Source organism: Rattus rattus, chromosome 9, assembly GCF_011064425.1.
Source record: "Rattus rattus isolate New Zealand chromosome 9, Rrattus_CSIRO_v1, whole genome shotgun sequence".
NCBI classification, from domain to species: domain Eukaryota; kingdom Metazoa; phylum Chordata; class Mammalia; order Rodentia; family Muridae; genus Rattus; species Rattus rattus.
Window position 1 is genome coordinate 55955125 of NC_046162.1, and position 26677 is coordinate 55981801.

At 53.4% G+C, this 26677-nt stretch overlaps 2 protein-coding genes and 1 non-coding gene across 3 annotated transcripts; 2 read left to right on the forward strand and 1 right to left on the reverse strand.

The window, feature by feature from the left end:
* The first annotated feature begins 2067 nt into the window (after nucleotides 1-2067).
* On the forward strand, nucleotides 2068-3372 carry Mien1 (migration and invasion enhancer 1). The gene is made up of 4 exons (XM_032912021.1): nucleotides 2068-2210; nucleotides 2324-2421; nucleotides 2763-2839; nucleotides 2929-3372. Exons 1-4 carry the CDS (start codon nucleotides 2122-2124, stop codon nucleotides 3010-3012), a joined length of 348 nt encoding a protein of 115 aa, XP_032767912.1. The 5' UTR covers nucleotides 2068-2121; the 3' UTR covers nucleotides 3013-3372.
* Nucleotides 3373-3812: 440 nt separating this feature from the next.
* Erbb2 (erb-b2 receptor tyrosine kinase 2) lies at nucleotides 3813-26677 on the reverse strand. The gene is made up of 27 exons (XM_032912022.1): nucleotides 26464-26677; nucleotides 19371-19522; nucleotides 18530-18746; nucleotides 17499-17633; nucleotides 17164-17232; nucleotides 16883-16998; nucleotides 16613-16754; nucleotides 14858-14977; nucleotides 14516-14642; nucleotides 12441-12514; nucleotides 12267-12357; nucleotides 11950-12149; nucleotides 11342-11474; nucleotides 11158-11248; nucleotides 10375-10535; nucleotides 9171-9218; nucleotides 7967-8105; nucleotides 7759-7881; nucleotides 7514-7612; nucleotides 6891-7076; nucleotides 6599-6754; nucleotides 6412-6487; nucleotides 6023-6169; nucleotides 5616-5713; nucleotides 5276-5464; nucleotides 4809-5061; nucleotides 3813-4677 (listed from the first exon to the last, which is right to left on the reverse strand). Exons 1-27 carry the CDS (start codon nucleotides 26543-26545, stop codon nucleotides 4322-4324), a joined length of 3780 nt encoding a protein of 1259 aa, XP_032767913.1. The 5' UTR covers nucleotides 26546-26677; the 3' UTR covers nucleotides 3813-4321.
* On the forward strand, nucleotides 16364-16467 carry LOC116910780. The gene has a single exon (XR_004389286.1). It is a non-coding gene; the product is annotated as a U6 spliceosomal RNA (small nuclear RNA).

Consider the following 26677-nt stretch of genomic DNA (forward strand, 5'->3'; position numbering starts at 1 on the left):
AAAAAAAAATGTTAAGCACTTATATTCATTCAGTGTGTATATGCTGCAAATACCAAGAGAAAAACACTTGTAAATACGTATTTCGTGTGAGATATTATATGTAGGATACATAAATAACTCTTAGATAACAATACTAAGAAAAAGTAACCCAATTAAACTGGGCTATGAGATGAGTGTGGTGGCCCCTTCCTTTAATCCCAGCACTCAGAAGGCAGAGGCAGGTGGATCTCTGTGAGTTCCAGGCCAGCCTGGTCTACACAGTAAGTTTCAGGACAGCCAGAGGTATACCTCAAAAACAAAACAAAATTGACCAGGCAGTGGTGCACATGCTTTTAATCCCAGCACCCTAGAGACAGAGACAGGCAAGTCTTTGAGTTCAAGCCCAGCCTGGTTCATAGAGTGAGCTCCAGGATGGCCAAAAACCCTGTCTATAAAAAACAAACAGGGCTGGAGAGATGGTTCAGTGGTTAAGAGTACTGGCTGCTTTTCCAGAGGTCCTAAGTTCGAATCCCAGCAACCACGTGGTGGTTCGTAACCATTTGTAATGAGGTCTGATGCCCTCTTCTGGTGTGTCTGAAGACAGCTACAATGTACTTATATATAATATATAAATCTTTAAAAAAGCAAAAAACAAGAAAGAAGGATAAAAATGGGACTATTTGAAAAGATGGCCAATAGCATTACCTAATAGAATAACTATCATCAAAGAGACAGACAACTAATATTTGTGGTGGCTATGAAGAAACCAATCCTTGTGTACTGTGTCGCTGTTGGTATTGCGAAACGACAGCTGCTTAGAAAAAGCCAAGCAGGCGAGTGAGTAACCCATAAAGAGTTAAATGTAAATTTCCCAGGTCACCCAATATTTTTAATTCTGCTCCAGGGAACCTACCTAAGAGAAAGGGCAGCACATAGGCATACATAGGCACACACATGCACACACAGGCATCTGCAAGACATTTACAGCGACATTATTCAAAACAGACAAAACCCACAGGAACCCAGATTAACGTCGATAGATAAATAATCTGTGCTTTATCTCTACATCAGAATGAAATACTATTCATGAATAAAAACGAACTCCTGGAACACACCTCTGGATGGAGGCTTGCTCTCATGCAGCAAGAGCCAGTATATGTGAAACGTCCAGAAAAGTTTAGCAGATAGGGATTGCTTAGGTCTAGACTGTAAGCAAACAGGAAAGACCTTTTTAGATCAATGGAAATGTCCTATAACTGGATGGAATGACGACAGAACTCAGCAAACACAAACTGAGCAAGCAATGGGCAGTTTCAAGGGACACCAGAATGGGTCACTTGTTATGATACTGTAGTGGTGCTTCGGGGAAGGAAGAGGCAGGGAGGACCCAGACTGCCTCGATCCAGAATGACAAACTGGGCTCAATGATCTAGCCCTCTAGTAAGAGGCTGGGATGAAAAGAGGTGCCGGCACTTCAGAGTCAAAAGAACTAGACGATTAGGCTGATGAGATAGCTTAACCTGTAAGAGACAGAGCTTTGAGACAGAGCCTGCGTTCAATCCCTGGGACCCACATGATAGATGGAGGAGATCGAACGCTGAAAGTTGCCTTTCTCTGACCTTCCAAAGCATGCTGTGGCATGGCCCCCACCACCAACACACACTCATCTACAAATTAATAAATAAATGTAATAAATTTTAAAATATGCCTTCGCGTGCACAAATTCACACTTAACACGCATATATACGTAATTAAAATATTCTTAAAAGTTAAAAAAATCTTGGGATGTAACTATGGTGTGGTTTCAAATGCTAGCGGGAAATACCAACAATCACAAACCATCAGCTACCGCAGCCGCTTGCCCCATTCTCTCTCTTTTGTAAATGGAAAATAGCTTTGCAATCACAGGCAGTTCGTTAGTAAGCAAATCCATTGTGTCCAGTGAGCATTGGATGCCAAAGAAATCCAGCAATGCTGGGTCCAGGATACTGGCTTTCCCGCTGGATCAAGATGTAGCAGTACCAGCTGACGGCAGAGGGCGCCCAGACGCAATGCGAGGTCCGGCCACGCCCTGGCCACGCCCCCACGTGACTTTAACGTGGCGTCACACCCGGAAGCAGCCCTGCAGCAGAGCGGGCAGCAATGAGTGGGGAGCCAGGGCAGGTGTCCGTAGTGCCCCCTCCCGGGGAGGTGGAAGCAGGCAGTGGAGTCCACATCGTGGTGGAGTACTGGTGAGCCCCTCGGGTTGAAAAGGAGCCTCTTGTGCTCGCCGGCAAGATAGGGGTGGGCCCACGGGAGGCCCCACCCCCGGAACCCCAGCTCACCCCACGTCTCTTCTCCCCAGTAAACCCTGCGGCTTTGAGGCGACCTACCTGGAGCTGGCAAGCGCCGTGAAGGAGGAGTATCCGGGCATCGAGATTGAGTCGCGACTCGGGGGGACAGGTGAGGTCCGCAGAGCACCTGCTTAGTCCGTGTTATAAACTCCAGCTCTCCTGCCTTCTAGAGCTGACATTGGCTGCTGTACATAGAGCCGCTAGCAATGTCTGGCACATAGCAAAAATGCCTACCGTGGGTTTGAAGGAACTCTTAATGGCGTAATGAAAAGAACATGGGTGAGGACTCCCTTGGTTCTTGGGCTGAATGGCTTAAGGATCTGAAAACCGGGTCTCGCGAATGGTGTCTGCAGAGACCATGAACAGTTTTGACTGGAGTCTCAGTAGTGTCAAGGACCGCCCTGAACTTCTGCCCGTTCTTAGCTCATTCTTGCGTTTATTTCCTATTAGGGGCCTTCGAGATTGAGATCAATGGGCAGCTGGTGTTCTCCAAGCTGGAGAATGGGGGTTTTCCTTATGAGAAAGATGTGAGTATTTGCAGCATCAGGAGGGTGGCTGAGACGAGACACACCCTCCTCTCCTATGCATGACACTGGCCCATGTCTTTGTCCAATAGCTCATGGAAGCTATCCGAAGAGCCAGCAATGGAGAACCCTTAGAAAAGATCACCAACAGCCGGCCTCCCTGTGTCATCCTGTGACTAAAAAGACTCTTGGAAGCTTGGTTCTGGGGTTTAAACCTTTGTTTCCTTGTGGTCACACTGGGAACTCCCTCTACCTTTAGCCCCTCACTTAGCCCTAGGTAGCTAAGACCCAGACCTCACTTTGTCTCTTTGGACACGAGGAGGGATTAGACATTTCTATGGTCTAAGGAAGAAAAGAGATGTTCTCCGTGGACATTACCACCTCCTCACATCCCTTTCCTAGGATCTGTTCCCTCTGCAGTTTGGTCCTCTCCCCAGCGTGGCAATACCTTTCAGATGCCACAGTTGCTTTAACTTATGTCCCTGAGTCCTGGGCAGTGTCAACTCTTGGCAATAAAGAGTAACTACAAACACGGGTGTCAACTGGAGAGTGTTTATGTCCAGCCTATGTGGGAGCACACAGGTCAGTCTGGCCCTGTCTAGTGGGTGGGGGTTTTCCTGGACAGATGCTTCTTCCTCTCTAAGGAAAGGAAAATGAGTCATGTGACAGTGCCCCTTTCAAGGGCCACTCTCCCACTGGGAGGGAAGGACTTCATTCTAGGGGTAGCCTTGGAATGAGTGCGTCCAATGAAGAATGATCCTGTTGCCAGAGGGTCCTCAGAAAGGAATCCTAACTTCCCAGTCCCTCAGCCCCAAAGCCAAACCATCTCAAACTTTTGGAAGACCTCTGCACACTCACTCAAGGAGGAGCTGTGTGTCAGGTGAGCAGTAAGGTTGGCCTGGGACCACTCCCAGGCATAGGCTGGGGCCCAGCTATTTTACAAATCTCATTGTAAATGAAGAAAGAGGGACACCACTCCCTAACATCCACTCTCCCTCCGTGTCCTTATTTCATCTTTTAAAAAAAAGCAAAAGTAAAAACAGAACAAAATACACTCTGTACAAAGACTGGTCTGGATGAAAGTGCAGCCCCCTGTTGGGATGCATATGTCTCAGTCCTAGTGGCTTGTCCTGTTCCCAAGATGTTCCCTCCGGACCTCTTCCCTTCTAGGCTGAGCTTTCCTCAGTCCTCAGAACCAAGAGAGCCAGGCCAGGCAAGAAACCATGGCCATGATACCCACTGGACCCTATAGTCTGTCAGGGCAGGGTCTGTAATCCAGAGGCCGTCCAGTGCCGTCTCTTCCAGCCAGGCAGGGCCCTCTTAACCACTCAGGATTCAAGCAGCAAGGAAAGGTTCCTCAGGGCAGGTTCCTGGTAGAGCTGGCTGCCCTGGATGTAATGTGGCCAGAGGACCCTCTCCCTGCTTTGTGGCGATGGAGACCACAAGTCTTCCCCACTCAGAAGGCACAGGACATCTGCACACGTCTCATACGGGTACATCCAGGCCTAGGTACTCAGGGTTCTCTGCAGTGGGGGTCCCTTCAAAGTTACTTGGTGGAGGCCCCTGCTCTGATGAGTTCTGGTCCCAGTAATAGAGGTTGTCAAAGGCTGGGCTGAAGGCAGGAGAAGGGTGGGGCTGAGAGGCAGTGCCTTCTCTCGGTACTAAGTATTCAGGGTTCTCCACGGCACCCCCAAAGGCAAAAACGTCTTTGACAACCCCATTCTTCCCAGGAGAAAGAGTCTTGGGTCTTTCTAGAGTAGCACCAGCAGGCCGGACAGGAGGCAGAGGACCCTCTGGGGTTAAAGGAGGCTGAGGCTGAACCTCTGATTGGTTCACATACTCTGAAGAGAGAAGAGAAGTTGTTAGGGAAAGGGTCCAAGATCTCCCTGCCCCACCACTGCCCCTCAGTAGGTGTGGCCTGAGGGTCCTCAACTCCCCGCTCCTCCCAATCTCTCAGGCCTGGATTCCATACCGGGCTGGGGGCTGCAGGCCAGGGGAGCAACATAGCCATCAGTCTCAGGGGGCAGAGGTAATGTGGGGTCCTCGCTGTACCGCTGTAGAGGGCTGAGGTCATGTGGAGAGAGGCTCTGCAGCCCTTTGGTTACCCCCATTGCCAGGTCACCATCAAACACATCAGAGCCAGCCCCTTCCGAGGGAGCCAGTGGAGATCTGGGGGGCTCTTCTTCTGAGGGCTCCAGGCCCAGTGTCAGCTCAACACCTCCACTCTGGGGTAAGAGAAGGTCATGATAGGAGCTGCTCAAAGGCCTGGGAGGGGACAGCAGGGTCCCAGGAGAGAAACACAGGTCACGGTGGGAACAGTGATGGAGAGAATGGGGTCCCAAGGGTTGGAAAGCAGCCATGGTAATAGAATCTTCAGGAAAGGTGAAGGTGGGGGAGCTCAAAGGGCAGGGCCGCCTCTCTTCCGACGTGGGTACTGACCCTGGTGGACGAGCTGCGGTGCCTTCTGTGGGCTGTGCTCCCTGTGCCTGGGGCAGGGTCCGGGGAGAAGAATCCCTGCTGGGGCACCAGATACTCTTCAGCGTCTACCAGGTCACCCATGTCATCATCTTCCAGCAGTGAACGGTAGAAGGTACTGTCCATGGGGCTGGATGGGCCCAAGTCCTCGTTCTAGGAAGGAACGAGACACAAGGTGTCTCTAAGCCCTCCCTGCCTGGTGCTAGCTCCCTGGAAGGGTTCTAGGCTTAGGCTAGAGGTGCGAGCCATCTCTGAAGGAGGAAGGAGGCTGTCAGAGCAGGAATGGTGTGGGAAGGCCCAGTACCTGGATGACCACAAAACGCTGGGGGTCCCTCGCCATACGTGAAAATTCTGACACCAACTCCCGGAATCTCGGGCGACATTCAGAGTCAATCATCCAACCTAGGGCAGGACAAAGTTCAGCGTCCTCGTCCCAGGGGCCTAGACAACCCTCACCCGGCGGAGCACAACTGGCCTCTGGGGTCTTGAGGCAGAACCCTGGAACATTTCTAGGGTCCCCCTTTACACTGGCATCTCTCTTCTTAACAGCCGTCCCCTCGCGGGACTTCTGTGAATAGGGAAAGCCCCTCTGAGGCTCCCCCAAGGACACGAGCCCATCCACATCCCATTCTTTATTTCCCCCAGTTTGTAAATGCCCACGCGGGTCCCACCGCCCTTCCTCTCTGCCTGAGATTCAGCCCTGCCACTCACATTTGACCATAATCATGTAGACATCAATGGTGCAGATTGGAGGCTGAGGTAGGCGTTCTCCCTTCTCCAGCAAATCAGGGATCTCCCGGGCTGGGATTCCATCGTAAGGTTTGGCCCCAAAAGTCATCAGCTCCCACACGGTCACTCCTAAGACAGACAGGTATCAGGAGTTGGGGAACAGAGGAAGTCGGCTGTGCAAAGGGAGGGGCTGTGCCAAGAGGTACAGTCTACCCAGTCTCCTCATTCCCAGGTGGCCAGAAGAGCACACAGGGTAGACATGAACAACCTGCCTCTTCTTCCCTCCATCCTCACCCTCATTGTTCTGCCACCCTGTACCACACCCTGCTATGGCTTCTCCTCCAGCCCGCTCTGTCACCAGCCCTGCGTACCATAGCTCCACACATCACTCTGATGGGTGAACCGGCGTCTGAGAATAGATTCCAATGCCATCCACTTGATGGGCACCTGGGAATGCAGAGCAAGAAGTCCTGACTGGGTGTGGTAGGAGGTGACCCTTCTCCAAGTTCTCCCAAAGGCCTGAGACCCATGCAGCCCACACCCTTCTGCTCCTCCAACCTTGCCCCCATCTGCATGGTACTCTGTCTCATCAATGTCCAGCAGCCGAGCCAGCCCGAAGTCTGTAATCTTGACGTGGTTGGGACTCTTGACTAGCACATTCCGGGCAGCCAGGTCCCTGTGTACAAGCCGCACGTCCTCCAGGTAGCTCATCCCCTGGACAGAGGGCACCAGTGTGGAACATGAGTCTAAATCTCACCTTAGGGACACTCCCACCTCATCCTGGCCCCAAATGAAGGCAGGGATTTGCACCCAAAGGATCTCCAGAGCCAGAAACCCCCAAAGCACATACCTTGGCAATCTGAACACACCAGTTGAGCAGGTCCTGGGAGCCTAGGCGACCTCGGTGTTCTCGGACATGGTCCAGAAGGCAGCCGTAGGGCATAAGCTGTGTCACCAGCTGTACTGTGGATGTCAGGCAGATGCCCAGGAGGCGGGACACATACGGAGAACCCACACCAGCCATCACATACGCTTCCTGCAGACGAGGGTACAAAGGGATAGAGGAAGCCACCTACTTCCATCCACTCTCCTCTCCCAGAGACCCTCACCCATCCCTCACTGGCTACAACCAGAGCCTCCAGACTAGGAAGGTTAAGAGTCAAGGTTTAGGGGCTTCTATCTCAAACCCTGATGAGGAGAAAGCAGCCCAGATCTGCACCTGGGAGCTCCTCACATTTCCAAGGGGGAGCATGAAGGGGAGGGGGTTCTCACATTCCCAAGGGAGACGGTGAAGGGGGTGAAGGTCCTCACATTCCAAGGGGGAGTGGGAAGGGGGATCACATTTCCAAGGGGGAGCATGAAGGGGGGCTTCTCACATTCCCAAGGGAGGCGGTGAAGGGCCGGGGTCCTCACAATCCCAAGGGAGAGGGCGAAAGGGAGGCTCTTCACATTCCCTAGAGAGGAGGGGCTTACATCTAGAATTTCTTTGTTGGCTTTAGGAGATGTGTTTTCTCTCAACACCTTGATAGCCACGGGGATTTTCACATTCTCCCCATCTGGGATCCAGATGCCCTGAGCAAAAAGAAAAGGACTTGAATCAGGCTCCCCAACAAGCCATTGAAGAGTAGCCGTCGCCAGCCTCCAGCTTGGCTCACTCCGGTCTCTTGACCCTGCCCCTCCCTTAGATCCACCCATGCCAGAACCTGGTCCCTCCTGACCTTGTAGACAGTGCCAAAAGCTCCTGATCCAAGCACCTTCACCTTCCTTAGCTCCGTCTCTTTTAGGATCCGCATCTGAGCCTGGTTGGGCATGGCTCCGCTGGGCGTCAGCGGCTCCACTAACTGGACAGAGAGGGTAGAGGTAGGGTGAGTGCTGGGTAAGCTGCAAGTCCGAGGGGGGCACTAGGAGGCCCTCGCCATGCCTCACCTCAGTTTCCTGCAGCAGCCTACGCATCGTATACTTCCGGATCTTCTGTCTCCTTCGTTTGATTAGGATTCCAACGACCACCACTAAGATCAGGAACAGCAGGACGCCCACCACGGTTGCAATGATGAATGTCACCGGGCTGGAAACAGAGCCAGAGCCAGAGATTAGGGACTAGTCTGAGGAGGAAGCTTGGAGAGACCCCCATGAAGGGACAGGAGTGTTCCTGGGCTCCAAAACTTCATGGGAGAAAATGCATCAAAGGCCTTGTTCGTCTGCACTGTGCAGCCCACCCCCAGGGGCGTCTGCCACACAGGAAATAGGGTCTAGTAATATGTACCCCAAGACTCTCAGGTACTAGTCAAAGCATTCTTCAAGGAGCCTTGCAGTCGCAGGTTCCCATTACCAGGACCTTTATTTCTCCATGATATAATCGTCTATGATTCAGCTCGTCTTGGGGCACACAGGGTCCCTGGATTCTCATGAGACCATTATTGGTTGGTATACTTAGTTTTGAGGCTACCTCACGATATAGCCCAGGCTGGCTTTGTATTCACAATCTATGTGCCTCAGTCTCCCAAGTGCTGGGGTTACAGGTGTCTGCCACCTGTCCGGGCAGAACTCATTCTTGTCATCCTTGCTCCCTGAAACCCCATCTTGCTCTGCACGAGGCCTGTCGTTAGAGCCAGCATCTAATGTTTGCCTCACGGGCAAACAGCATACCCTAGACTGCTTTTCTCCCTTCTACCGCTCTCCTCTGACAAACCAGAGTCCCATGGCCCAGGGGTCAAGAACTCCACCCTACCCTCCAGATCTGTGTATCTCACAACTTCAGTTTACACCCCTCTGCACTGGTGTGGCTCATAGCACACACCAGAGAGTTCTTAGCCACCCTCGATTCACATGACTCTCCACCCGAGGGCACAAAAAGCACAACACTCCATCCTGGAAGCTTCTAGCTGCCCAGCTAGAATACTCTCTCAGGCTCTGCACGCTGTCACTGCATCCCTAGGGAACTACATTTCCCAGCATCCCTTACCCCACAGCATCCTGAGCAGGACTATCCACTTGTTGAAACAAAAGTTAATAGAGAAAGAACGGGACTAAGGAGAGAGGCACGTGCAGCATGCTGGGTAATTTCTCTTCATTACTGACCACCGAGGTCAATGAAGGAGTCGGGGGTGCGGGGGTACCTCTGGGGACCCACCTGGCTCTCTGCTCTGCTGGGCAGCCTCGTTCATCCAGATCCACACAGCTGTAGAAGAGAGAGAGAGTGCCATCATCAAACCTGGGAACAGGCTCCGGGGGTGGACGTGGCAGGATTACTCCATGTGACAAGCAGAAACAGGGCTCCAGGTCACCAATTTGTTCTGTACCAGCCCACAAGAAGATTCCCTCTCCAGTCTGGGAGCCCACCTCCCCTACATTGCCGTAACTTCCTGTGCTGAGAGCAGGAAGTACTATTAGGGCGGGAAGGTCAGCTAGCCCCTCCACGAAAGAGGCCTAGGGTATATGGTACACGGAAGGAGAGTTTGACGAGACCTATTAAACACACCGGGGCTGGGCTACAAGGAAAGGGTCTACAAGGTCCTAGCATCCATCTCCACCCACCAAGCAGTAAAATATCAACAGTTCTGCCTCAACCGTCGGTACTACCATGCCAACACCAGGTCACAAGAAGGCACGCACACAGACGCCCCTTTGTGTGTAGAGCTGAACAGCAATGGGCTGGTTTAAAAAAAAAATCAGGCCTTACTAGAAGAGGAGGAGCCTAGTCTTACTGCAACTTGATATGCCATCTAAGGGGAAATGGAGGAGGAATGGATTGGGGGTTGGAGGGGCTGAGGGAGGGGTGGAGGGAAAGCGGTGGTCAGGATGAAATAAATAGGCAAGTGAGAGGGACATCCCTCAAACAGGGCCCACCCTGAGCGACGTGCTCTGAACTGAGACGTTTGTAGAGGGGTAGATGGAGATGCCCTTGTAGGAGAGGATGCAGAGCCAAGTTCCACCCCCCTGAAAGAGCAGCGAGTGCTCTTAACCACCTCCCCAGACCCAAATGTGTTATTTTTGTAATTAGAAAAGAGATATAAGGGCTGGAGGGCTGGAGAGATGGCTCAGCGGTTAAGAGCACTGACTGCTCTTCCAGAGGTCCTGAGTTCAATTCCCAGCAACCACATGGTGGCTCACAACCATCTGTAATGAGATCTGATGCCCTCTTCTGCTGTGTCTGAAGAGAGGTATAGTGTACTTATATATAATAAATGAATAAAAAAAAGAGAGAGATAAAAATTACACCTCAGTATAAGTTAAACCAGCCTCATATTATCGCACCCTTCTCGTAATACGCTCTAAAGAGGCTCCTGTCATGAGGACCCTCCCTTCTACCGAAGAGACTCCCTCCCCCCACTCACGAGTGGGTGCAGTTGATGGGGCACGGCTGGCATATGCCCTCCTCATCCGGGTACTTCCAGATGGGCATGTAGGAGAGGTCGGGTTTCACACCGCTGGGGCAGCGAGCCACACAGGAGGAGGAGTCCTTGTAGTGGGCGCAGGCTGCACACTGATCAGCCTCCTGGACAGACAGGAAGGGTCTGTGAGGGTTTAGGGCTGCCATCCCTCCAGCCAAAGGACTGGGCCCTGTGTCCCCGAATCAGAAACACTGCCTCCCAGTTACCGGAGTAAACATCCCTGCTCTTTACAAGGAAGTGGAGGCACCCGGAGAGGGACGTGCATCCCCTAAGGTGTGACAAGTGACAGCCATTATGTACAAAGGTTTTATTTCATGCTTGGGCACTGCGCCAAATCCTATTTAATTCTGTTCTCACCACACCCCAACCGGGTAGGGACTATTACAACATTCACCTTATAGAAGGGAAAACTGAGGCTGGAAACATGGCCTGCATTTGGTCCTTAGCATAGCCACTGCCAAGGACACAGGCCTTCTTGGAACCTTGTCCCAGGCTGAAAGGGCTCCAGTGTCAATAGCAGGGAGGGGTAGCCCAGAGTCCACAGTACAATGTGAGCAGCCCCCAGCCCCCCAGTCGCCCAGTCCCCCAGTCTCGGCCTCCCTGATCTTCCCTGCTCCGTCTCTCCAGGCCTGAGTGGAGTCCTTCTCTGGGAATATTTCACCTGGCAGCAACCTCCTGGTCCCTCAGCCTGCCCCTCCCTCAGCCCTGAGCCCACCAGCACCTCACCGATCCAAAGCAGGTCTCTGAGCTGTTTTGAGGCTGACACTCGGGGTGACACGGCAGACAGTGCTTGTCACTCACATACTCCCTGGGGAGCCTGTGAGAGAGGCAGGCGGGTGTAGTAAGGAGTTGGTCAGTGGGGGTTGCCCCTGAGTCCCCCTCCAGCCACCCACTCCTCTGCAACTCATACCCCTTCCATACTCGGCACTCCTCCACACACTCCTGGCCCCGAAGGAAATGACTGCAGTTGACACACTGGGTGGGCCCTGGCCCCCAGCAGTGCCCGTGGGCACACAGTGAGTTACAGACCAAGCCCTCGAGACCTGCAGCGAGGAGAAAAGCAGCAGATGGAGGTGTTTGGAGAGGCTCAGGTCTAAGGAAAAAGGCTATGAGCTTGTCTCCAGGCTGAAGGGTTAAGGACTGGTGCTGGGACATGCAGGATCAAGAAACGGGAAGGGGTGGGGGGATGGTCTGGCAGCACAGAGGACACAGCCGAAGCCATGCTCAAGACTAAGCCGTCCATAGGCAGGTAAAGAACAGGGCTGTAGCCCAGCCTGATGGTGCACACGCCCTTAATCCCAGCACTCGGGAAGTAGAAGCAGGTGGGTCTCTGTGAATTTGGAGGCCAGCCTGGTCTACAGAGTGAGGTCCAGGACAGCCAGGGCTACATAGTGAGATCCTGTCTCCAAACAACAGGGCTCTGACATGAGGTTTGCACAGGCCGCACTGGAGAGGCTGCTGCCAGAGACTCCTGATTCTCCTCTGTACTGACCCTCAGTGCTAGGCTGCCTGTCTTACCACAATCCTCTTCCGGCCGGTTCCCACTGTGGAGCAGGGCCTGGTGTGGGTTCCGGAAGAGCTGGTCCCAAGGTACAGTGTGTACAAAGCAGAGATGGGCGTTGCGGTGAATCAGAGCCAATCCACTGCCCAGCTCCCGCAGTGAGCGCAGCCCCAGCGAGTGGATCCCCAGGCCTTGCAGTGTCAATGAGTACGCGCCGCTGTGGAAACGGGGTTTCCAATCTCAAGAAGGTACCTACTCTAGGCCCACTTCCGATCACCGAGGGGCCGCAGGGTATGTAGCCATGCCTCCTAGGCTTCCTTTCCCTCCCACTTACTCGTGGAGAATCCGTCCCCGAATGACCCGAAGGTTCTGGAAGACACTGAGGTCACGGAGACTGTCTGGCCATGCTGAGATGTACAGGTAACCTGCAGGCCGAGGAGGGGGATGGGTATGTAGAAAGGTCCAGAACTCCCAGCCCCCCGCGGAGGAGGACAGACAGACAGCCCACCTGTGATCTCCTCCAGGGTTTCGAACACTTGGAGCTGCTCAGGCCTCAGCGGAGCAATGCCGGAGGAGGGGTCCCTAGAAGGATCCGGAGGAGTCAGCGGAGCCCGAAAGGCCTTGGCGACCCCCTCTCCACCCTCACAGATGCCTTTGCTCAAAGCCTATCAACTAGTCTGTTCCCATGCGAAGACTGAAGCCTAGGGTCAAAGTCTGGCACAGTAATATTTGTGTCCTTTGGTCTAGAAGTCTTATTTGTGGTATATCCTGCATGGACACTGGCTTCACTCCCCAGAGGCCTAAACAAACTGAACTGTTTGTAGGAACGACATCTGAACAGGGCGCTGTTAACATAAAACCCTGATCCCCGCAGATTCTAAAATACGAACACAGGGGGCGCTCAGCATCCGTCAGGCGCTTGTCCCAAATATTAACTTTCTATCTGACTCTAACCACCTTGAGCACAGAGCCATGCCAGTCCTCCCTTTACACGGGAGGCACTGAGGCGTAGGAAGGAGAGGAGGAGGCAATGAGGCTTAGCAGTAGGGCTCAGCCCCACGAGCCTGAGGACCTGAGTTCAATACCCCAGAACCACTAGCATCCACAGCAGCAGGCAGATCTTCAAGTTTGAGGCCAGCCTGGTCTACTGAGTGAGTTCCAGGGCTACACAGAGAAACCCTGTCAGGAGGAGGAGGAAGTGGAGAAGGAGGAGGAAGTGGAGGAGGAAGAAGTAGAGGAAGAGGAAGAGGAAGAGGGAGAGGAGGAGGAAGAGGAAGAAGAAAGTAGCAGCAGCAGCTCATGTGTGATACTGAGCTTGTGATCCCAGCACTGGAGATGTAAAATCAATTCCTCGTGTTCCCTGGTCATGGCTGTAGCCTGTTTTAGTGAGCTCCAGGCCTGAGAGGGACCCTATTTTGAAAAACAAGGTGGATGGCTCCTGAGGGAGTCATACCTGGACTGTCCTTTGAACACAGACAGACATACAGGCAGAGACACAGAAAAAGAGAGAATAACAGTCAGATAGACAGACAGACACATAGCCACAGATACAGAGAGAATAACAGACAGATAAGACAGACACACAGATACAGAGACAGAAAGAGAGAGAAAAAAACAGATAGACAGACACAGATACACAGAGAGAATAACAGTCAAATAGACACACAGACACAGGCACAGATACAGAAAGAGAGAGTAACAGATAGACAGAGACAGACAGACAGACTGACAGACTGAGGTAGGTTTCAAACTCAAGCCTGGGCTCTGTCGCCTGTCTTTGCTGCCTCCCGTTCTGCAGCTATTGTAAGATTGAGTCAGCTTGAGGTCTGGAGAGATGGCTCGGCAGATAAGAGTATTGGCACCTCTTCCAGAGGATCCAGGTTCAATTCCCAGCACCCACATGGTAGCTCACAACTGTGTCTAACTCCAGTCCCAGGGCTTCTGACACCCTCGCACAGACAAACATACAGATAAAACACCAATGAGCATAATTTAAAAAAAAAAAGTGAGCTGGAGAGATGGTTCAATGGTTAAAACTGCTCTTCCAGAGGTCCTGAGTTCAAATCCCAGCAACCACATGGTGGCTCACAACCATCTGGAATGGGATCTGATGCCCTCTTCTGGTGTGTCTGAAGACACCTACAGTGTACTTATATATAATAAATGTATAAATCTTAAAAAAATAAAAAGATGGTACAAATCCAGATATTTAAAACAAAACAAAGCAAACAAACAAACAAAAACAAAAACAAAAAAGAGGCACCCCAACAAAAGCCGTCATGACCAATTCCCCAAAGTGAGGGGTACATGGCAGTTTCCATGAGCTACCTTCCCCAGTCTAAGCTGTCACCCTGTATCCAACATACAGAAAGCCTGGAGGAACACACGCAACGTAAACAATGTCCCCTCTGGATGGTTTGATCACCACAGTATGTCCATGACTATGGATTAAATGATATTTATACAAGTGACTTCCAACCCCATGTCCCTGACCCCCTCGGGTCTCCCACGTGCCTCTTGTGGATTCTTGGCCTCAAACTCTGGTCCTCCCTGGCACCACCTCAGGCCGCTTCGTACCCTTACCCATCAAAGCTCTCCGGCAAAAATGCCAGGCTCCCAAAGATCTTCTTGCAGCCATCAAACTCCTGGACATTGTCACTGGTGATGGCCCTCGCCCCTCGAAGGTGCTCCATGCCCAGACCATAGCACACTGAAGGAAAGGGTGGTGAAAGGGGCCACCTCAGCACCACATGGCACACAAGACACCTGTCTGCTGTCCCCTCCTGAAGTGACAAGCCTCTTCCCTATGCTGACAAAGAGAAACCCAGGAGGCTGATCTGGAGAGGGACAAGTGATGATAACAGGAGACAGGAGTCTAAGCAAGAGCTGGGTGGACCAGGCTGGTCTTGGAACGGGGCTGGGTACCTCGAGCACAGGGCTTGCTGCATTTCTCACAGCGCTGTGTTCCGTCCTCAGCTGTGACCTCTTGGTTATTCGGGGGACACACCAGAGTGCAGGATCCCACTTCCGTAGACAGGTAGTTGTCTGTACAGATTTGGGGATACACGTCCATGTGGCCTAGCCTCTGTCCGGCCAATCACGATCAAGGCTGCGACGCCCAGTTCTAAGAACACTACCCACCAATCCTGGAAGGCCCTCCCTGTGCATGTGAACTCGACAATCATTTGCTCCTTACTACACTTTATGCCAACAGCTGTTATTTGCACTTTGCAAAAAGGGAAATCAGGACGCAGAGTTATACAAGCCACTCCTATCATTGTGCTACTAAGTAACAGAACTGGGATTGTTTTGTTTTGTTTTGTTTTGTTTTCTTTAAGGAGTCCTCACTGTGCAGCTGAGGATGATTTTGGAACCCTAAGCCTACTACCTCTACCTTCCAAGTGTCAGGGTGACAGGTTTGTGTCACCCAGGAACATGGACTTGGACCAAACAATCTGACCACCTCTCCACTTTGTCCTCTCACCTTGACCAAAGAGAAGCATAGCCAGACCCTAAAGGCCCCACCCCACCTCCCATAATAGGAAGGAAAAGAAGGTTCCCCAGGTCCAAGTCCAGTCCCTAAGTGTCCACAGTGCTTAGGGTCACTGCCACACGAAGCCCTACTCTATGCAGACGGAGGAACAAGACACATTTAAAAGAGTATTTAGTCCAGCCTAGGCATTGCTCTCGAAGATTCACCAATATTAACTCATTCAGACGTTACACAATTATTAGGACTGGACAAATAGTGCCCCTATTTTACAGATGAAGAAACTGAGGCCCAGCAAGTGGAAAGCAGTAAGACAGTAGGGGACAGGTTTCAAATCTAGCACTCCAGCTCCCAAGTCTGGGCTCTCTCGCTGCCTCCTGTTATGTAGCTGTTAAACAGAATGAGGAAAAACCTAGGAGTGGCAGCGTACACCTGTAATCTCAGCCCTTGGCAGGGGCAAGGCCGGAGGATCGGAAGTTCGGTGTCATCCTCGGCTATGCAGTAAGTTCAAGGCAAGCCAGGCTAAGCTACACGGGATCCCGACTTAAAAGGGATTGGGGGAGACGGGCAAGGCAGAGACAGGAGGCTCTCTATGGATTTGAGGCCAGCCTGCTATACTCAGTAAGTTTTAGGACAGCCAGGACTACACAGTGAGACTCTGTCTAAAACAAAACAAAACTAAAAACAACAAACAACAAATGCGAGAGCTAAAGAGATGGTGAAAGGGGCCACCTCTTTAGGCCCAGGGTCAGTTCTCAGCACCCCACATGGTGGCTCACATCCACCTGTAACTCCAGGTCCAAGAGATCGGATTCTCTCTCTTCCGACCTCCATGGGCAACGCAGGCACAAGGCGTAGACATACACACAGGCAAAAACACACACTCGACATAAAATAAATATAAATGAAATACTTTTTTTAAAAACAAAAGAGTAAGGCTCTCGCTTTGGCAGCACACGTACTACAACGGGAACGACACGGAGAAGATTAGCATGGCCCCTGCCGCAAGGGCGACACATAAATTCGAGAAGTGTTCCATATTTAAAAAGAGAAAAAGGATAAGACACCCAGCCTTGAGAGTCATGACCAGCCCTCCAAGGGGCACACGGTACTCACAACGGGCTCCCTCTTATACAAGCCACCGTCCCCAGCCACGGTATTGAAAGGATGTTTTCCTTCCCAGGACTCACAGGGGCAGGTGGTCACGCAGCTGGCACCAAAGGTGTATCGACCCTCAGGGTTGTGCATGGACTCGAAGGTGTCTGTGTTGTAGGTGACGAGGGCTGGGCAGTGCAGCTCACAGATACCACTATGATTGAAGTGGAGGCAGGCCTGGCAGAGACAGGCCGCTGGTGGTCACTGGGATGTTTCCACCTGTGCACCAGTGGCATCCGGGCAGGGCCGGGAAAGACGCCCACCCCTTGCGTTCTGGAGGGTTGGCCCAGGGCGCGCACACGTACCAGGCAGTCAGAATGCTTGGGGCCCGTGCAGCCTGCGGCACACTGCTCATGGCAGCAGTCAGTGGGCAGCCGGCCCTTGCACCGGGCACAACCACTGGTACAGATGGTGCCAGTCACTGTTGGTGGAAGGACCGGATGAGAGCTGGGTAGGGCCTGGGCGGCACCAGACCCTTAGCATCACGGCCTTCTGGGAGACATCTCCCAAGTAAGTCAGTCCGCTACTCCCAGCCATCCACCTGCCCCAGCCCCAGCCCCAGACACCAGGGCTCCCTCCGACTCACAGATCTGACAGTCTTCCGGACTCTCACCCCAACAGTGATTGTCTTTGCAGGCGGGGGCACAAGGTGGACCTGTGGACAGAAGCAAAAGGGAGACAGTCAGGGAGGAAGGCAGCGAAGGAGGGAAGCAGGGAGAGAAAAGGCGGCTGAGAGGGAGGCAGGGAGGAGGAACATGTCAGCAGGGCCCAAGGGCAGCACCGTAAGGGGCCTCAGGAGGTGAAGGTCCTGCCTACAGGTAGGGAGACGACCCTGTGACCAGAGCAAGGACAGGAAAGGGGGGTGGGTGGCTGAGACCGGGGCCGTATGATAGGAGTCTGGGTCACGTGGACACGGCTTACAGGCCCGGGAACGATTGGTGTCTATATCGACAGGAGCCAGTTGGTTATTCTTGCGGAAGACGTCCTTCCACAAAACCATGTCCTGGTAGCAGAGCTGGGGGTTCCCACGGATCAAAACTCCTCCCTTCAGGATCTCTGTGGGGAAGGCAAATAGTCGGTCCCCTCCTGACCGCCCCTGGGGCCTCCTGACTTCCCTGTGGGGAAGCTGCGAGCTCCCCACTTGCCTTTCGCCTTACCCTATGCACACTGTGTGGGGGTAAACAGAGAGGCTCTGAGGCAGGGGAATAGCTCAATGGCATCCGGCCCATACCTAGGATCAATCCCCAGCACGAGAACCACAAAATCACCCCTGGAGTCTGAAATCCCGCTTCACTGCTGACTGACTGCGTGGCCTTGCATGCCTCGGATTTCTCCTCTGTGGAGTGAGCCTAACACTGCAGAAGGCTGGTCGTGGCAGGCCGGGGATTCCAGCGCTAGGGAGCTGAGGCAGGAGGACTGCTTTTGGGATCAAGGTCAGCCTCGGCTATGTAGCGAGATCATGTCTCAGGACCACAAAACCAGAAAACCAAAATAAACATAACAGAAAAGAAACCCTTGAAGGCTTAGTAGCAGGACTTCCAGGACTGTGGCAGGACTGAAATTGGAGCCAGCATGGACAGCGCCGGGTAGCCTTGTTGGGACACTGTCAGCTCTGGGTTTGTCACTTACAATTGCACAGGCTGGTCACTGCATACTCTGACCCGGCCACGATGGGGAGAAAAAACAGCCTCATCTCTAATAAAGAAGTCGTGGACTCCATGCAAGCCGCATCTTCCCTGAGGGGGAGGGGACCAAACCCAGGGCCCTGCACACGCTAACCGAACACCGTGACACTGAGCCAACGGCAAACCTTCTCTTTCTAACCCTCATAGGGGTGAAAAGAGAGGGACGCTCAGCCTGACTGCATGGTGCCTGAACCATACTGCTAATCCTCGCAGAGCCTCTCCACAGACAGAAGGGCTCGGTCAGCAACCAAGGACCGTGAAAGGCACCTGTGAGACTTCGAAGCTGCAGCTCCCGCAGCCCCTCTGGGGTTCTTCCTGGGGCGGCGGTGGCGACGTTGTCCTGAGGATCTCGGTTGTCTAGCACAGCCAGGGCATACTTGTCCTCAAAGAGCTGGGTCCCTCTCACGATGCGCAGCCTCTGCAGTGGGACGCGCTTCACCTGGTTGTGAGCGATGAGCATGTAACCCTGAACTTCCTGGATGTCCTGGCGGGAAGGGCGGGGATGGAGAATGAGGCGTGGCTGGGCTTGAGAAGCACCCATACCTCGCAAAGCTTAAGGATAACCCAGGGTTGGGGCCACTCACTGAGCAGTCTCGACCCCTCGTAACCAGGATGGAACCCTAGGCTATTCCTCACTGGCCTCTCACCAGATTCTTGTCTGTCTGATCAGGACTGATAAGTCCGTGCCCCACCTCTCGGCACATCTCAGGAGGGCCTGTACAAGATGGCGTCTATGATTTAAACAGACCCAAGTCTGCTCCTCGCGCGACACCACTTCAGGGGCATGTGGTTATAACCCAGTGGGCTCTCCTCTCTCTCCTACATATAACCCTCCCTCCTAAGTGTTCTCTGGCATCCTTCACAATGGTGGGCCAGGGTGTCTGCTAGTCCAATAAATAGAGAAACAGGCCTGGAGAAGTTTAAGGGTCTAGACCGCATCCACAGGGCTGGACCTGGAACTTAGACCCCTAAAGGGAATAGTGACGGGAACAGCTGGCCCACGGTCAGTCACTACAGAGCAAGTCAACTGATGTTCCCGATGGAGGAACCACAGGAGAGAGACTACAGGGTTCCCCCTTCCTCACACACCTCGACTCGCGAGTCTCACCTGCAGGAATGAGAGGCTGGCATTGGCAGGCACGTAGGTAAGCTCCAAGTTGCCCTGCACTACCTGACAGCCCTGGTACAGGTGGCGGAGCATGTCCAGGTGGGTCTCAGGACTGGCAGGGAGCCGCAACTTCATGTCTGTGCCGGTACACACTGATGGAAGGGAGGATGTGGGTCAGGATGCTGGCCGTGACCCTCTCCAATCTAGTCACCTCCTCCACACTCACTCCCTGGAGTTATGTCACCTCAGACAGGGAGAAAGCATGGCTGACAGCCTTTCCTCCCACACCTCTGCATCCATAGGGCCTAGAGCAGAATGCTCTTCTGTCTGGGAAAGAGTCAGCAAGCTGGAGAGAGGGCCTCCTGTAGCAGGGTCACCTTGGACAGCCAGAGGGGCCCTAATGTGTCAGCTCCTTGGGGCTTACCACCCATAGCGGGTTTTAGCAGGCAAAGAAAGCCTCCCATTGTCCCAGAACTGAGGGTGAAAAATCCCCGAAGAGAAACGATGATGAATCAGACCCCTCTGGGTACCCCCATCCGTCTTCCTACACACACAAACTCAGGGCATTCTCCTCCTGCCATTCCAACACACCCACATGTCAACTTCCCTGATCAGGACAACTGCCCCCACAGTGCCACCCAGAACATGGGCAAACAGGGTTGTCAGGAGTCATTGCCAGGACATAAGGGTAGCAAGGGACCTGGTCATCATCTTTGGAAACCATCCACATGGAGAAGAAAAGCCTGGGACACCAGCAAGGGGACCTGGCTGCAGATCCTAACCAGGGCAAGACACTCTGCAGGTTCCTACACTGGTTCTCTCACCTTCCTCCTGGGGCAAGGCTCCAGAAGCAGCTGGCAGAAGGTATGCCACGAAACTCCTGCCACAAGGGCACTACTCTGTGTACCTGCCCGGTGTCAACTATCAGCCAAAGGGGTCCCCAAGATGCACTGCCATTCCTAGCCTGCCTGACCCTCAGGCTGGTGTGCCACTCCTCCCATTAAGTCCTCAAATAGGAGAAGCTACCCCTCAGCTAGGGGGCTCCAGGTAGCAGCTGGCACCAAGCCTGCCAGCAGGGGAGAGATTAAAGTGTCCAGTTGAACTTGTTTTTCTGCTCCGGTGAGAAGATGAATCACCCTGTGCGTCTTGCCCAGGAGGTTGTGGGGGGAAGGCGGGTGGAGGCTGTCTTCCCATACAAAGGCCCACGGGTACCTGAGCTGCTGACAGAGACTCCCTATAGGTTACCGCTTTGCCTACCAGTGACTGGGTGCAGATTCAAGGGACAGTACAATGACCAGTCTTGGGGTCAGACTTTAGGAGTCCTGCTGTCCCAGCTACGAGGCGCTTAAAGCCAAATCCCAGTTATTTTCTTGCCTCCAGATTTGAGGAGGGCTTGCAGGGCAAAGGCTGCCCTCAGTGGCACCAAACCTTCTCATCGAGAGTCTCTTCTCCAGGAAGACAGGGAAGGAAGCAAGGAGGGAGGACGGGAAGAATCAGAAATAGAACTCAAAGGCTCATCTCTTGGATGGAGGGGAGACAGCCAGGCCTACCCACCCCACACCGCACCCACTTGCACCCTACCCTCTGTCTTCTTGCTCACGCCCCCCCACGCACACACGCCCGCCCCACCAAGAAAAATGGGAGCTAGGGGTGGCAGCCAAGCCCAAAATAACGTCCTGCTGCCAGGACCTCCCCCAACACGGAAGCCTCAGCTGCTTATGTGCACAGCTGTCTCCCAGATCCCAGGTCCAGCCTAGCCGGGGACAGGGATGGCACAGTCGGGGTAGAGGCCCACCCTCTGTGGCACTTTACCCCTGCAGCCCTCTGCTGCCTCATCTCCGAGGCAAAGGACACCAGCTGCAGTAGCTAAGCAAAGGGAAACAACAGCAATCGCCATGGTAACCGAGCTGAGTACCTACTGTATACTTCAGAGACTGAGGCTACTGCCTCTATTTTACAGAGAAGGAAACTGATCCTTCCAAGGTCGTACCGCGGGCTCAGCAGTATACCGCTTTCAGAGCGTGCGCAAAGCCCCGAGTTCCAATTTCAGCAACACAAAGCAGGCCAGAACCACATATAACATCGGAGTGATAGAGGCTTAATTAGAATCCAGGTTTCCACAGTTCCCCTCTTTCTTCCATTAAACCTTACCAGACTTATGCACGCACACACAAACATACCACACATACACATACATGGACACACCACACACACATACACATACATGGACACACCACACACACACATACATGGACAAACCACAAACAGATACACAAACAGGGACACACCACACATACATACACATACATGGACACACCACACACACATATATACATACAAGGACATACCACACATACATGGGCACACCACACACACAGACACACACACATATGGACAAACCACACACACATACACATATATGGGCACATCACCCACACACATGGACACGGACACACCACACACACACACCACACACACACATACACACCACACACAAACATATACACCATACATACAGATACATGGACAAACCACACACACATACACATATATGGGCACATTGCCCACTCACATACATGGATATACCACGTACACATACACACCATACACACAAACATAAAGTAACACACACATACATACATACACACACATACCAATGCCACACCCCCCACAAACATAAAACACAATAATAATTCTCCAGTGAGACCAATAAACACAGAGGCTCAGGCAGGGCAGGGTGGCTGGGCAGGGCAGGGTGGCTGGGCTAGGCAGGAGGTCAGAAAGAGTGGCAGCCACACCCCACTAGCCAGTTTGTTTATCTGATTTGTGGTTGGTTTGAGTAAGAGTCTTAAAGTGTTTGTAGACAGGTGGGAAAATTGGTACCCCGAGACCTCCTCCAGGGGAGCTCAAAGCTGCCAGCTGACACCCCCCACGCACAAACACACCATGCTGACATACAGCCAAGAAAGCCGTTGGACCCCTTCCAAGTCTCGGCCTCCCTCCCACTCCCCACTCTTTACCAAGCTCTCCCCACCAGCTCTGACCACAGTCCCCATAACTATCCTGTCCCAAGAATTTCAGGGTGGGGCAAAAGGCTCTAATTCTTCACGGGATCCTCTTTGCCACCAGGACTGGTGTCCCCTTCAGAAACCCCATCTTCCAACTCTTGGAGACAAAAGCAGTGTGAAGCAGGGCCATCACAGAGCGAGGCCACGGCCAGTGACTGTTGGATAAGCATCTACTGGAGGGAGGAATGAATGAATGAATGAATGAATGAATGAATGAGTGTGAACACCATCTAGTGAAGAGCTTCCAAGCTGAAAGCGACAGGTACCCATCCCTCTGCTCAGTGCTGACCCTGGCCCTTTGGGTCCCTCCTGCTGAACACTAGTAACCAAGGTTTAACTCCCAGTTTCAAGCTTCTCTTCTCCTGTGGGTTCTTGTCTCTCAACTAGTCCACACTGTGTCCTTTCTTGTCTTCACTGGCAGCAGCACTGAGGAGAGAACCCAGGACCTCCTGCATCCTGGGCCCCCAGCTGCTATCTGGCTTACAGTGTGAAAGCCAGAATTTTCCTTTGGTGTTGATAAACCCTGCCAGGAAACTACCTACATCCCCAAAGCTCCCCAAGCAGGTCAGAGGCCAGAGCTCACTCAAGTGACACCAGGACTCCCTTGCCACACACACCTGCTCTAGGAAGCTGGTGTCGGAGTGGAGTTTAGACTCCGGGTCTTTTATCCAGAACCTTGGCTCAGCTACTCTTGCTTGGGCTACAGGAAGGATATGCTCAGACCTCCAGGGCAGAAGCTAAATAAGACTGAGCTCTGAGCCCAACAGCGGCTGTGACTTAGTTGGCCCTCCGTGAATATTTACTGACCTCGGTTTGGCAGTAACAACTCTCACTCCCCTCCGAGGGCCCTGAGCGCTAAAGGAGAGGAGGAAGAGAAGCATTCAGTAAATATAAGGACGCTCTGTAAACAGACCTGCGGCAAGCCCAAACAGCAGCTTTAACGACTCCCTCTCTAACCGCCTGAGGACAGAGGTCCCCTGCACATCCTCTGCCTGACTGGTGGCCTAGCAAAATCACAGAACTGTCACTCCCTGAGACCCCTGAGAGCTCTCCACAGGGGAAAGGAAAGGGATTCTCCCTCTGGGATCAGTCCTTCACTCAAGGGCAGACACACCTTCTCTGGATCCTCCTTTGCTTCCCAGCCCAGCGTGGGCTCCACTAGTCCTCTGGTTTCCACTTTAACTACCCACTTCATTCCCATGGGTCTGTATGTCCTGGTGGTCTCTGCACCTTCCTGCCCTCCATTCCTGGCACTGTCGAGGGCCCAAGAGAAAGGCTAGCATGTGCTGTACACAAACTCTGCAGCCAGGAAGGCACCCCAGGACCCCATCTCGGGGTACCTTCTCCAGCCTGGGATAGGGGTTAGGAAGGCCACACTGAGTAACAGAAGAATACTTTTCTGTGTGACTGCCCGGCTTTCCTAGTCCATTCCTGTTTGATGACTAAAACTCTGACCACCTCTAAAGGCCCCCCTGATACGTCATTTCTCTGAGGTAGAGCTTTTTTCTGTACACACCTGCTCCACAGGACAGCGCAGAGAGGGCACAACGCCATCTACGAAAAGGGATCTGCTGTGTAGGAAGCACACAGAAGTTTTTAGAACGGGAGAGACGCACGTAGAAGGATCTGGGTAGTTACAGGAGAAAAGAGAAAGACCTTCCCATTTGGTTTTGAAATGCGATATATTTTTCTTTTCTCTTGTTAGGGTTTGTTTTATTGGATGTGCGTGAGTATTTTGCCTGCCCTTGTGTGCACACTACACACATCACACCTGCGGAGGTCAGAATTAAGCATCAAATCTCCTAGTAGTGGAGTTACCGGTGGTCGTGAGCCACCGTGTGAGAACTGGGAACTGAGAGACCCCCGGGTCCTCCTCTGCAAGAGGAATCTCTTTCGTCCCTGTATAGCAAAAGGTAGAAGGGGCTCAGAGAGAATCATACTAGAATTGACATAGATATAAGCCTTGCAAAGGTAAAGACCTGTGTTTACTGCGTTTTGCAAAACCTTAAGTACATAGGAGCCCAGCAACATCTTGACTCTCTGGGCCTCTCCAGATCTCCTTTCCCCTATACACCTGCCCAAGACTGGTTCTGAGGTAGAACCCGGAGCTCGAGGCAGCGGATGGTGCGCTGCCTTTTTTTTTTTTTTTTTTTAACCATTCCTGGCAAGACAAACCGTCTTACCCCTCTGCACCTAGCAGTGCGTCTGAAGGGATGACGTCTCAGCAGCCCTCCGCTCTGTCTGGCGAGCAGACCCCTCCCACTCCTGCTCCACAGCACAGAGCAGTTCAGTCCTGGCCAGCAGCAGACCCAACTCAGGGCAAGGGCCTAGCCTCACTCTTCCCAACGGAAAGTCAGACGGAAGGCTGGCCTCCTGAGAAACTGAAAGGAGACTTCAATCCCAACAAGGCAAGGGGCATCTCCCAGTGTTTACAACAGATAGAGCCCAGAACCTTGAGGGAGTTCCTAGAGAGGGCAGAGTTCATCCCGTGTTCCCAGGTCAGCAGAGAGATTGCTGTTTGGCAACAGAAACCCGGACGGACGCATGAACATATAACCATCATAAACACCTCCGACATACAGGGGTATCCCACAGAAAGCACAGGGTGTACTGATATAACGGGGGCTGGGGGTCGGGGCATAGATGGTGATACCCCACCAGCCTCCAGGCTCCCTGGCCTCTGGAAAACATCTACTGCTCCCAGAACCTGTTTTCTGCATCTTCAGTACAGCCCACTGATTAGGGAAGCCGTGTCCCCACTGTCCAGGTAGACTCGCATTTATGTGACTCATATCTCATATCCTGTGGCTGGTCACACTGCCTGGGGTACTTCATTTCCCCAGCCCAGGTTTTCACCCTGGGATAATGAGAAAGCTACTAATGTTTCCACTGTGGAGTTGTTCTTAGTACAGAAGAAGGAATGCATGCAAACCGCCACCCACGGAGCCTGGCAGAGCTGACCCACAAGGAGTGACTATCGGCTTTTACGCTTATGGTAGAACTGGACATATGGGTCGGTATACACACTGCCGGGTCACCCTCCCAGCCCCCAACACATAGACAGAGGCAAGAAAACAACCTGTCTGTCCACCCCTAGCTGACCTGACTTCTTTTCGATGCCCTCCCCGCAAATGTCTAGGAACCCTTCCCACTTTACTGTACGGAGGCCGGAAAAACACAAGACCACCCTTCAAGAGCCGAGCTTTCCCAGAATCCCAAAGCGCACAGTACTTGAGCTGGCTCTATGGAAATTTGTTCAGAACAGGGCTGTGGAGTATGCAGCCCAGTGGTAGAGGGCTTGCCTAACGCGCGAGACCGGGATGGAGGGTGGGGGTGTCCCATCCCCAGCACAGAAGAAAAGAGAGAGAGAGAAAGAAAAACTGTTCAAAACAAATGCCTGCCCCTCCTCCCCTGCTCCCCCAAATCCCAGACACCGTCAGAGAAGCAACTCAACGCGGACCCGCCACTCCGTCCTCCCTGCTCCACAGGACGGGTTACTTTCCCCACCGCCCCCTCCACGGCGACCCCGCTGGAAGCTGGAGTAACTTACTAAACCCAAAGGGCCGAAGGGGGTGGGGAGGGGGAGGGGCGGGGCAGAAGGGACCCCGAAGGCATCCTCCCCAGTCCGGTCCGGAGGCGGAGGCTGCCAACTGGAAGAGCTCTGAGAAAGCGTGAGGGGGCTCTGAAAGGGGGAAACCGGCGCACGCACGCACAGCGCTTCACACACCCTCCGGAGGAAAACTTTCGGACCAGTTTCAGAGAACTTTGCCGAGGAGTTCCCGGAGTCTCCTGGAGCCCGGGAAGCTCCGGTGTGGCCAGAAGGGGCCGGTCTGGACTTCCAGTGTGGTCCTCCGAGTGGCTGTCCCATCCCCAGCTGCTCCGATCTCCTCCGGGCCGCGGCGCCGGCAGCCGGAATCGCCCCATCGCCCCGGACCGCCCGGCCGTAGAGCTCTCGGAGCTCCGCGGCTCCGGCCGCCCGTGGGCGCAGCCACAGCGGCCAGAGCCCTTCCCAAGGCAAGACCCACCTTGGGTGCCCGCGATTCCGGGGGGCAGGAGGGCGAGGAGGAACCCCCAGCGGCACCAGGCCGCCAGCTCCATGATGATCATTGCGGCTCCGGCCCCATGGCTCAGGCTGGACCAGGCTGCGGGCGCGGGGCGCGGCGAGGGCAGGCACAGGCGCGGCGCCGGAAGGGGCCGCCTGGGAAGGGGCGCTCCTGGGCTCCGGGTCCCCAGCGGCGG